General features: G+C 37.4%; 1 protein-coding gene across 2 annotated transcripts; it reads right to left on the reverse strand.

Moving 5' to 3' along the window:
• Positions 1-5,512: 5,512 nt before the first annotated feature.
• Positions 5,513-10,245, reverse strand: gpr85 (G protein-coupled receptor 85). 2 transcript variants are annotated; one of them, XM_024290042.2, is made up of 2 exons: positions 9,708-10,245; positions 5,513-8,734 (listed from the first exon to the last, which is right to left on the reverse strand). In XM_024290042.2, the coding sequence occupies exon 2, from the start codon at positions 8,569-8,571 to the stop codon at positions 7,438-7,440; it is 1,134 nt and encodes a 377-aa protein (XP_024145810.1). In that variant the 5' UTR covers positions 8,572-8,734; positions 9,708-10,245; the 3' UTR covers positions 5,513-7,437. The 2 variants fall into 2 exon arrangements, with proteins under 2 accessions (XP_024145810.1, XP_024145816.1); XM_024290048.2 differs by having other exon boundaries at positions 9,444-10,245.
• Between the last annotated feature and the right edge of the window lie 2,401 nt (positions 10,246-12,646).

Raw genomic sequence — 12,646 nt, forward strand, 5'->3', positions numbered from 1 at the left:
CAGACAATTATTGTCTCAACATCTGCAGCTGTTAGTCACCATCCCCCACTCACACAAACACACACCTCCCCCGACCTTTAGAATCAACGTTATCATCACCCAATTGCCAAAGTAAAAATCTAAAAAAAATTAACATTTTACGAAGATTATTCAGAAATTCACTGTGTTGTGATGAAAAATTAGTTACATTTACATACCATTTTCAAATAACAAATTGTTCAAACGCAATGCATTGTGGTCTATGTTTGCCAGTTGAGTTAGCATGGATGTACACTGGTTTTTCATAGAGAATTCTGGGAAATTTTACTGGATTTTGGAATTATAGATTTGAACAGCTCTACAAAATGGCAAATATACTATATAGTGCACTAAGTAGTGAAGGAATTCAGACACATTTATAGTAATAACGTAAACTGTCTTTTAGCCGAGTGTTTTTGCTGCCTCAAGCTAACGCTAAATTAAAATATTGACAGATCATTCCTGTTTATGCTATTCACAATGACAAAGACAACGTTGTAGCCTTTAAGAGATCTCCATTTTTGATGCTAGCAGTTTTTTGCATTCAACAATTTTCTGTTTCAACGCTGTTAATCAAGAAAAAAAATGACAAGATTCCCAAATTCAATCCCTAAATTACAAGACACTATAACATAAAGTACCACAAAAAAGTTAGAAAGCAAAGACTTTTTTATAAACTATTATTTATGCTACCATACTAAGAAACAGGAAAAGTATTGACTGAAGCTACCTTAAAACAGGAAGAACCAATATGGTAAAACAAACAGAAAATACAGAAAATGTCTCACAAGAATTATGAAATACTAAAAAGTAAATGAAGTTTTCTTAAACTTGCGTTTCACTCCTTTAGAAAAACATTTAAGGTTTTAAAGTCAACAAACAACAAAAAAATGACAGGGACCTCTGGTGGCTGACTGAAGCAGTACCAACCTTTAAAGTTCAATCTGTTTTTTTCTTTTATTTACATCAAACTCTCATTTATTACTGAAGTTATGTTTTATAAATAGCCTGCAATATGCAAAATTTTTTTTTTTTTACAATCAATATATGTTTAAGGCTGAAAAAACCCTCATTATCCACTTAATACTCTTTTTTAAAAAGATGAGCATTTTCACACTTTTCTTTCTAATGCTATGTACACATAAGGCATTGAAGCATGCATAGCCCATGATGTTCACATTGGACAAGCAGGGAGGGGCTTTTGTTCTTCTTTATTAACTGTTTATTAGTGCATATCCGCCACTTACAGTTAGAATAGGCTTGGTAGGAGAGATCCAAGCGGTACAAATCTTGCGAATTGAGCATCAAACTGAAAGGGTTCGGTTTATAGCGTTACTGCAATGGCAGATAGTGGACTCTATTTAACTTAACTTTAAAAAAAAAAACGCAGACATTGTCTGGATCTTTGTTGTGTCTGGGTTCACCAGATAACCAGTTATGCTCCGAGTTTGCTGACTTTTCCCGCTTGTTTCATATGTCACTGTCAAATCTGAGTCCCTCACTGGCCCAAATTTGACCTGATTTAGCTGGTAACACTCGCCAAATGGCCACACGTCTTATACAGCCCAAAACTGTTGTAAAAGCTTGTGTAGCTACACATAAAACCACAAGAGTTTTAAACGCACAGGCCCAAAACTCGTGTTTACATGAGTTTACATAGAGTTAGTGAGTATTACCACCTGTTCCATTGTCACTAATAAATCTGAGTCCCTGATTGGCCAAAGTTTGGCCTGGTTTAGCTGGCAAAGCATGCTAAATTAACACAAATTTTGTATGCAGTCTGAAACTATAGTAAAAACTTACATAGCTACACACCATTTTAGAACACAGAAGCCTAAAACTCGCGTTTACATAGACTTTTCTTTGGAAGTGGCCGCTTGAACATACACTGCCAAGAGCGGAGTGTGTGTAGCTTTAAAGTTCCAACCTTAATAGAAAAACACATTCAGCTTCATCAAATTAAACCAAAGATCTGCTAAGTATCAAATATTTATGTAAATTTTTTATCAACAAAGTAAATATGCAATCAGGACACAGAACGGTATAATGTAAAATAAATAAAAAGAATGCGAAATTGTACCTAGAAAAGTCGCATGACTGCAACTAACGAATGCAATATGACATGGGACCACTATATATATATATATATATATATATATATATACTGTATATATAGATAGATACATATATGTGTTATATATATGCTATATATACATATATATGTATATTTATATATCTATAACATATATATCTATATTTCATATAAATATATATGTATATTCCTTTTTTTTATATTTTCAAAATGGAATAACACGTTTTTATTTGGAGGATGTGTGGAATTTGCAAACAATTTTGCTCAACTATGACAGACTAGAAGAACAAAGATGGCACAATACAAGGTTCAATTGTTGGCAAATGATAACTTGCTGTTTTGATAAATGCAGATACATCTTGTTTTTGGTAAAAAAAAAAAAAAAAAAAAAAATAGGGGAAATAGATGCTGCCAAAACAACTGTCACCTATAAACACAACAGCAAAGTCCCAAAACAGAACACCAGCTCTGCATTATAAAGACTTCTGATCACTGCTGGGTAAAAAAAAAAGACCAAGCGTCTTTGCTCCTCTGACTCTCTGTTTATAGATAAATTCTCATGTTAGAGCAACTTTCAACCACAAACCGCCAACTGCATGGTTGCACAAAAACTCCAAGACATCATCAGCCTAGAAAGCCCACCACAAACGTCTGTCCGAAAGGAAAGGAAAATCCACAAAGCCTGCAAATCCAACCTTCCTACAAGCAGCAAAGCAGATACAAGAGTGAGATGAAAGCAGGACTGTACCAAATGACTCATACCTCATTTCACCAAAATCTTTTTATATGGGAGAGCTTGTGGACGGCCAACACAAATAAAAGGATGAAAAATATTTCAGTTGTATAGTTAATTACTTTTATAAATATTAAAACAGTGGGTATATTGGAAATTTCTTGAATCTTCATCAATTATAATGCTAATATTGACTAAAAAAATTAGGGGGGATTTTTGTTGCCCCCCACTAGCTCCGCCCATGGTGCACCATCAGAAAATCTCAGTAGTGACTTTTTAATTGCTTTTTTAATGTTTTATATCTAATTTAATCTTAAATCTGAAACAAAAAAGGAAATAAACAGGAAATTATGAACACTTTAAATATTTACTTGGAAGCTGCTATAAAAGGATGTAGAAATGTTGTCTTTTTTTTATATATCAAAAGGAAAACTAGTAATTTTTTGACTCCCTGCGGACTTTTTTTTTTTCCGAGTGGGGGAGAAAATGGGCCATAGCACCTAAGTGACACCATTTGCATATGATGTACGAGGATAAAACATACAGCAGGCAGATGCTCAGACACGTTAAGGGTTTAAGCAGCATGATTTCAACAGCAGGTCATAGAAAACAAACCAAAAAAAAAGATAGATACAGTCTAAAATTGTTCTCCTTTTACACATGTTTAGTCCAAAATCCACTATTTCAGGTATTTGTGTTTCAAATTTGATGCTAGATTGTAATAATTGGAGCTCTAACAGATGTTTTTTCTCATAAATAAACTTGAGTGCAGCATCCAAATGGTCTATAACCCCCAAAAAGAGGTAAAAATGTGTGTTTTTAAGAGAATAATAATCATCACTTTCACAGATTTAGAAGAAAATATGCCACAGATATATTTTAGGTCAACCTTCTCAGTAAATTTGAATCTCTTTACCACTCAGTAAGACACACAATAAATAGATTAATTTAAAAAAAATAAAAGAATATAAACTGCAGGGGAGCACAAATATTAAAAATACGGTTCCCATATGAGCATCTGATGAGACAATTTGATGTAAATGAGCAAATAAAAATTCTATTTTTTTTCCAGCACAGCTGCACATCAATGTGACCTTAAAAAATACAAACTACTATGTCGTGTATGGCTCCAAGGGCTCACAGGATTCACTGTTTCAGATTTTTCTTTAGAATTCCTCTGTAAGGAAACCAGTAAAGGTTTAACAAAATTCACCGAAGTAAAATGATTAAAAACAAAGGTAATTAAAGTGCAAGTAGCTTTATGATCAAACACATGTATCAAGTTATTTTATTAAGGAAAAAGTAAAGGTTTTCTCCTTTTAGTGTCAATTTTAGGTCAATATAATTAACATTTCAGCAATTTTCTTGTACTAAATAAGCAGTTTTATCCTGTTCTTTTAATCCCTTCCAGTATGGCTTTGCAAATACTTTCCTACTTTAAACAGGGTTTTAATTTTCATCCATTTAGCCTCTTTTTTTAAGGACTTATTTTAAAAAACAGCTTCATTTTCACAGCTATAGACTCCTTTTTTTAAGTCTTCATTTTTACCATTTTTTTTCCACTTGGACCCCTAAAACAAAATATCAAACATGCCTCTTAAATGCTTCTCCAAATGCTGGATTAAATGAAAATATTGTAGAATTTTTTTTTTCCCAGAATGAAGTTTTAGGTGAAGCAAAATGTGGTGAACAACCTGTAGAAATCAATCAACAAGCACCTCATTAAAAAGAACAAAAATTGACGTTTAAACTCTGTTTTGGAGCATTTTTAGTTAAGCTCCCAAATTTTCCACACTATAAGACACATTTAAAACCATTAAAAAAAAAACTAGTGCGCCTTATGTATGGACTCATTGTGGTTGTGCTTTTGATGTGGAAGAGATTTTGAGAGGTCACTATGTTAAAATGTTTGATTTATTGCGAATATACTAGCACGGCTAACATGTAGCGATGCCAGCCTGTGTTTTCTTTACTAAAAAGGTTGTGAGTTAACTTAATCACAGCAACTTTTGTTTTAGCAGTCTTAGTCTCCAACAAGGCTGGGAGTAATGGGTGTTGTGAACACGCTAGCGAAGCTAACATGTAGCGGTCTCAAACTTATTTTTTCTTTTTACGTGTTGCTAACAAAGGTAGTAGTTAGCATAATCTTAGTAATGTTTGTTTAAGCAGTATTAGTTTACATAAGGTAAACAAGATAGGGAGTAATACGTATTGTAAATATACTAATGCTTCTAACCTTTTTTACGTGTTGCTAACAAGGTTGGGAGTTAACATAATGATCATAATCTTTGTTTTAGCGGTATTAGTCTTTTTTTATGTGCTGCAAATAACGTTGGGAGTTATAGGTTAATGGTTCGAACACAGCTAGCACGTTTGTGCTACAAACAAGTTTTAGAGTGACTGGAGCGCAGATGATAAAATCTGACTGACTTATGTCTGACTCTTTTGTCTTAATTAATCCGCTTTTCAGGGTGCCTTATAAGTTTAGACCATTATTTGACGTTGCGCCTTATAGTGCAGAAAATATTGAAAATAGTTTAAAAACACACATCATTCAAATGTACCACTTTATCTTTTCAAAATAAACAAGTTCTGCAACCGTTTGCATTGAAATAGCCATACTCTCCACCCGGTACCATGGATAAAAGAACCATATTTTTCCTTTTGTCTTTTTTTTGCAAAATTGGAACTTTTTATTTTCAAAAAAAGCAACAGATTACACAGTTAACTTTCAGCAAATGCAATCCTAACTGAAACTGTACTCACATTCGGGACTTCAAAAAATAAAATGAAAAGACTCACATACTTGCACACAATCTATCTAGAATATACAAAAATGAATGCATAATAAATATTAAAATGGCCACAAGAGAAAAAAGTCATTGAAAGGAATCGGTAGAGAGCAAATGTGGGGAAAGTAGAAACAAGTGGTGTGCCTTAAATGTCTTTTTTCCTCATTTTCCTGTTTTTTTTACACTTTTTTTGTTTTTTTTACATTTTTTTTTTTTTTACAAATTGTGCAAGATTCCATACTAAGGCTCTGGTCTTGAAGTGACTGTTGTCTGGTCCACACATACACACATTCGCACAGCAATTCACACACTCATTCGTGCACACACAATCACGCTCCCTGTGCTCTGCGCACTCTGTGGGGTGTAGCAAACCGTTGCAGAATAAAAATGGGGCTGCTCAGTGTATGGCCTGTGATGCTCATGGGAGCTGACCAGCTTTTAACAAAAAAAAAATAAATAAATAAAAAAATGGACATGCACGTCACGCTGGTGTAAAAAATAAGAACTTTTAGGAATTAATGAGGAGAAAAAAAAAAAACAACAACCAAGAAACGTGACGATATCATAACCATTAAGGCAAGAACACCCGGAGTGGCATCAGCAAATACTGTCATAAGATGGTAGTGTTTAGGTACATGGATCTGATGAAACATTTAACTACTTCTTCAATGTCTTTTTTGTTTGTTTTTTTTCCAGCACAAATTTGTTATTAAAACCTTTTTTTATCCCCCACACATAACTTCCATGTTCGTTTTTTTTTTCAGTTTTTTTGTAAAAAGTGTTAAGAAAAAAAACAGATAATAGGGACATATGGATAGTAAAACTACAAGAAATCATTTCTAGTTGCAACTTCAAAAAAACACATTTGTAACCCCTCCCCCTTTCCTGGTCCTCAAGCCCCGCCCCATCGCCCCTCCCCCACCCCAGATAAATGAAAAAGATATCACTTACATTAAAACCATTATATCCTCTTGTGATGATGTATCCCAACAGTCAAGTTTTTGCTCTACTTACAAGCGATTGTGTAGTCTGTTGCAAATTAAAGCATTCATTGTTTTGTTTTGTGTTTTTGTCGTCGTTTTTTCCTGGGGAGGGAATAAGAAAAACGTTGTCCTTTGCGATGCAGCTGGCAACAAACAAAAGCATCTTTTACATCTTCACTTTAGTGCAACTATTAAAATGTAAAACATTTCCAGTGATTCCTTGAGAGGTATCGTTTCTTTGTTCTTGTGTGTTTTTTTTATATTTTTTTCTCCTTTTCATGTTTTTTTTGCATCAAACACATCACAGAGTAAACGCATCTTCAAAGGAAAACAAAACAAAAAAGAAGGAAAAAAAATCCAGATCAAAGAGGTTTCTTCTTTTTCTTCTTTCCGTCGGGTTTTTTCTCCATTTTTATTTTTTATTTTTGCTCGTTTACGTTGGCTTCCACAGGTATGTTTACTAGAACATAAACACGGTAGGGATGTTGGGGGAGGGGCATCTTGGGGTAGCCACACCTCCTTGGGGAAAGAAAAAAGGTTTAAAAATGTTTAGAAAAAAAATCCAAATTCCCGGCTTAGCCTCCACGTTTGGCAGACTTATCACATCCGATCCCCTCCGGCGGAGCCACGTGATTGGCCGATCTCGGAGAAGAAGGGGTCAGAGGGAAGGAGGAGGAGGAGCAGAGAAAGAGAAATGGAGGATGAGGAGACAGAAAGACAGAGTGCCTGTACAACTGGAGCGAGCCCCGATCGAGATCAATCAGGGTAATAAAGACAAAGAGGGAATGTTGGGGAAGGAAAGAGGGGGCAGAAAAACTATCATATAACGCAGTAGGGTTCCCGTGGTAACCTGGATTTTCTGCAGTAGAGGAGCGTGGTGCTGAAGCAGCGCCGAAGCTCCCTGTTAGAGAAGATGCAGATGAAGGGGTTGACCCCCGCCTGGGCGAAGCTCATCCACACGGCCGCCGTCAGGTAGCCCCCAGGGACCACAGGGCCTCTGGCAAACACCCGCCAGTAGCAGGCCACCAAGTAGGGCCCCCAAAGCGCCAGGAAAAAAAAGGTCATGATGTAGAACATCCTACTAATCCTCTTCTCCGTTTTGAACTCATCCAGTACAAGTAGACGCCTGCGGCCCGCTGCGTTGCTGTTCTGCCGGATGCCCAGCAAGGTCGGCGGGGTGGGACCTCGACCGAACCCCGCCAGCCAGTTGGCCGCCGCCTGCCCGCTGGCACCCGGACCGTGGAAGGTCCAGTTCTGGCTGACGGCGGGCACGAACTGGACGGGCTTCATCTTTCGCCGGTCGTGGACGAAGAAGATGAGTTTGAGGTAAACCAGCTGTGTGGCCAGGAGGATGAGCGCCAGCAGGAGCATGAAGCCCAGAGAATCGTTGGCCCGGAAGGAGCGGTGCTGAAACGTGCACTGGTCCTCCTCCCGGATGAAGGAGTACGTCCCCACGTCCAGGACCGGCGGGAACGCCATCGCCACCGACAGCGTCCACACCATGCAGATGACGGCCAAGCACGTCCAGAAGGTGAGCCTCTTGGTGTAGAAGCGGTGGTGCGCGATGGCCAGGTAGCGGGTGACGCTGACACAGAACAGCATGAAGGCGGTGTGGAAACAGGAGAGCACGCCCAGGAAGGCGATCACCTTGCAGGTCAGCGTGCCGTACGTCCACGCCGATCCATTTTTTACCGAGGTGAAGACGAACGGGAAGCAGATCGCCGAGCGGAGGATGTCGGAGGCGCACAGGTCCAGCAGGAAATAGTAGGGGGCTCGGTGCAGGCTCTTGTCTTTGACCAGCAGGATGGAGATCAGGAGGTTTCCAACCACGCCGACGCCGATGATGAAACCCAGAGAGGTCAGTTTGAGGAACGTGGCGAGAGGAGAGACATTCTGCAAGATGGTGTGGTCCCCTGCATGGCTATAGTTCGCCATAGATGGAGGAGGGATCATAAAGATAGCGGATTAGTTTCAGCCGAGTATCATGATCTGGAGGTGGCAGGGGGGAGGCGTTAGATCCATTTGGCGGTGTGCTTTGAAGAGGTTTCCGGGCTCAACCTCTCCTTTCTAAGGCATCCTTTGTTCCTTTGTCTCATCGCCCCCCTGAAAGAAATCCCTGCAAAGAGAAAAGGGGGAAAAAGAAGGAAAGAAAGGAAAAACAAATCTATCATCCGTCCATCAGTATTCCAAAAAAACAAACAATCTAGGACAAAAATGAAACGAGTGGATCCACACATGAATTAGAGCGGCGGGAACGCTGCGAGACATTGATCCATTTTTTTTTTTCTTTCATGTTGCCTGGGAATCTCTTGGAACAAAAGAGATGGCCGTCCAGCCGATACACGGACCAAAAAAAAAAGGCTTTTTCACCGGCTTCCTCTTAACCACATCTCTCATTTTTCCTCAATATATATATTTTTTGTCTTTTTGAATAAAAAATGGAGACAGAATTAAGCTGTCTCCTGATCACACCCTGCAGAACAGAGGAATGCAGTCTGAATCACCTCCGATCGGACTCTCCTACGTCCAGATTGTGCCAAATCGAGGCAAATCCAGCAAAAAATGTTTATTTTTTAATATTTTTGTTATTAATTATTAAAGGATAACTGGATTACCAACAAGCGGTGTTCTCATTACAGCCTCTACTAATCCAGCCTCCATTTTCCACATCATCTTACTCCTAATTACGCACAGTCAAGGCACATTTGGTGACACTTGGTTGATGTTTTTCTGTAATCAATCGAAACAGATAAGCAATCAAAACAAATCGAATGCCTGTTTATGATTTTTTTAATGGTTATGAATGCTGGGATTTCTCTACTTACTCTTTAAAAAACGCCTCCTCTGCGTGTTTTACGCGCGTCTGAATCCCGCAGACTCCCGCAGACAAACAAAAGGGGTTAAAAAAGAGGCCAAAATCATACAAAAATAAGACTAAAGGATAGAGGAAGGATAATCATCGTCGGCATCCATGGCTTGAACCGATAAAAACATCCAAGTCTCCGCGAGGAAATCGCTGCCACCACATAAGGCAAGGCCAAAAAAAAAAAATGGAGAAAAATAGAAATAAAAGATCAATCCAAGCCTACCTGTTGATAATTCCTTTCCGTGTCCCTCCCGGTAGTTATTTACATGGCACGAATCGGGTTTTTGCTGTTTTAAAAAAGCTCGATTTGGTGTCTGCCCCCCCTCCTCTTCTTCTTTTTTTTCCTCCTCTACGGTGAATATCCTACAGTAAACGGAGCGCAGTGCGCATGCGCCCTGCATCCCCCCCCTTTCTATTTGGGATCCAAGACGCGTCTTGTCTCTTGTTGCAGCAGCAGCAGTGATGTCTCTCCACGGTAACATCTGCTCGACAGGGCCGCGTGCTGGCCGGTAACGCGTTACTTTAGGATGTAACGCGGCTGACCTCTCTGGGTGGTGACGCGCCGCCTGCGGGATTAGAAAACAGATTTTTTTTCTTCTGTTTTTGATACATCAATAAATGATGGCTGAGTTGTTTTACATTTAGGTTAAAAAATGGACTCGTCCACATCCGCGTGCCGTGGAGGGACTCCGTCTATGGCGCAAATACATAATTGACGAGCACTTTGCGCTCTGCTGTTCATTCTGCGCGCTCAGCAGGTTCAATTCATGGGAGCTGATTTCTCCAACAAGCACGAGAGGCTGCCATGATGTCACGATCTGAACAATGACTCAATCCAAACACAAGAATATCTATCTATCTATCTATCTATCTATCTATCTATCTATCTATCTATCTATCTATCTATCTATCTATCTATCTATCTATTTATTTTATTGTTATTAATGGCTCAATGTTATCTTGCGCTTATTTGTAACTTGTATCATTTTGACAAAATATATTTGTATGGAGAGTAAAAGATTGAAAGTGATTTAATTTCCACGTTGATTTATTCTGGAATAATATTCCTACCTTTTTATTATTCATATTGATTTTTAAAAAGTTACATTTTAAAGTTTTGAAAATTGGCATTCTGCATTTGGACTTTTTTGCAATTTACAAAAAGGTTGTTTTGGAGTTTAGCTAATGCTAGCTGTTTTGGCTAATTTTGGCTTTTTTCAGGTTTTTTTTAGGATGTTTTTTTTTTTGTTTGTTTGTGTAGCCATTTTTTTCTAGATACATGCCAGGTGTTTTTGGCAAATTTAGGCTTTTTTAAAAAGTTTTTTAAGGCTGTTTTAGAGTTATGCTAATATGTACATGCTAGCTGTTTTGACTTATTTAGGCTTTTTTCAGTTTCTTTTAGGATATTTTGAAGTTTAGCCATTTTTTAAGCTACATGCTAGCTGTTTTGGCTAGCCAAAGTTTTTTTTTTAGCTAATTTGGCATTTAGCTTATATTTTAGCTGGCTATCAGCTTCAGTGTTTTCAGTGATCAGCTTCGGTGTTTTCAGCCTCAGTGTTTTCAGGAATCAGCTTCAGCGTTTTCAGCTATTAGATTCAGCATTTTCAGCTATTAGATTCAGTGTTTTCAGTTATCAGCTTCAGTGTTTTCAGCTATCAGCTTCAGTGTTTTCAGGTATCAGCTTCGGTGTTTTCAGCTATTAGCTTCAGTGTTTTCAGCTTTCAGCCTCAGTGTTTTCAGGTATCAGCTTCAGCGTTTTCAGCTATTAGATTCAGTGATTTCAGTGATCAGCTTCAGCGTTTTTATCTCTCAGTTTCAGCATCTTCATCTATTAGCACCACCATCTTCAGCGGCCAAATTCAGCTTACAGCATTCATACTAGCATTATCGCAGGTAATGCTATATATAGTTCATAAATATGTTAAAAAGTTACAGTTTTAAAGTTATAAAAATTTAGTTTTAATGTAGTTTAATAAACGTGGCCAAACACATAATGAAATATTCTGTCAAAATGATACAAATTATAAAAATTATATAAAATTATTTTAAAAAAAGTAAATGTTAAAGGAAAACGAACAAATTTCTTTACTTTTGTGTATTATTTTTATATAAACACTTAAAATTAAAAATATCCCATGAAATATATTCTCTCACAATTATACGTGACATCGGGTCGTTAATAAAAATTATACAGTATAAATCTGGACTTTGACACATGTGCCATAGACCGAAAATAAAAATGCAGAAAATGCCATAAAACCAATTTAGTCGCGATTTTTCTGTGACGTGACTGCCACCATTTGGAGCCAGACGACAGCGATTGATTCAAGTCGGTCTGAATCATATTTCTATGGCAACTATACCGTCACCAATCATGAGCAAGCTTGTTCGAAGTCCACACCTCATCTATTGAATGTTTAAATATTTTTTTTTTAACAAACCATCCACATTTTTATCATCAGAATACAGTGGAGTCACAAATTGACGTTGTGAAATGCTTGTTTCGATTAGATTTTCACTTTGTGAAATCGGTGACAATATCCAGCATTTAAAAAAAGAGAGAAAAGTATTGAGTATGGTGTCAAATCCAGTGCACTATATCGTTTTTTTAAGTAGTTAGGGATTCATTTGGGAATTCAGACGTGGCCAAGGTATTATCGATCACAAAGTAACATGTTTATTTTTTCAAAAATACACAAACTATTGATCTATTGGTAACATATAGGTATGTACATTCCTAATGTATCTATTTATCATTTATTTTTTTATAGGAAGTGAATATTCACATGTAATTAAATACAAGCAGGCAAAAACTGATTTTTTTTTCTGGGCCGCACACACCAGAGGAAGGGTTAAGGTTAGGTTAATACATACGACCAACAACAATATTTACCCTTGGACGCACTTAAGTACATGCTGGCAACGCAGCAATGTGTATTTTGGCTGCACGTTTTATGTATGGCCAGCGTGAATTTCCATCACTGTTTGTGCTACCTCAGCCTTAAAATAACCTGTTTGTTTTGTTTTTGGAAGTGTGGATAGAGAATTCCATATAACTTAAAAAAATATTTAAAAATTATATCATCTTCTGACATATTTATTTGTGAAGGTTTCCTAAAAAATAAAAATAAAAAAACAGAAAAAGTCCAGAGAATAATTTGT

Source organism: Oryzias melastigma, linkage group LG23 (genome assembly GCF_002922805.2).
Source record: "Oryzias melastigma strain HK-1 linkage group LG23, ASM292280v2, whole genome shotgun sequence".
Classification (NCBI taxonomy): Eukaryota; Metazoa; Chordata; class Actinopteri; order Beloniformes; family Adrianichthyidae; genus Oryzias; species Oryzias melastigma.

Bases quoted from the DNA above. Each gene is read 5' to 3' on its own strand.
- gpr85 (XM_024290042.2), bottom strand. From the start codon at position 8,571: ATGATCCCTCCTCCATCTATGGCGAACTATAGCCATGCAGGGGACCAC.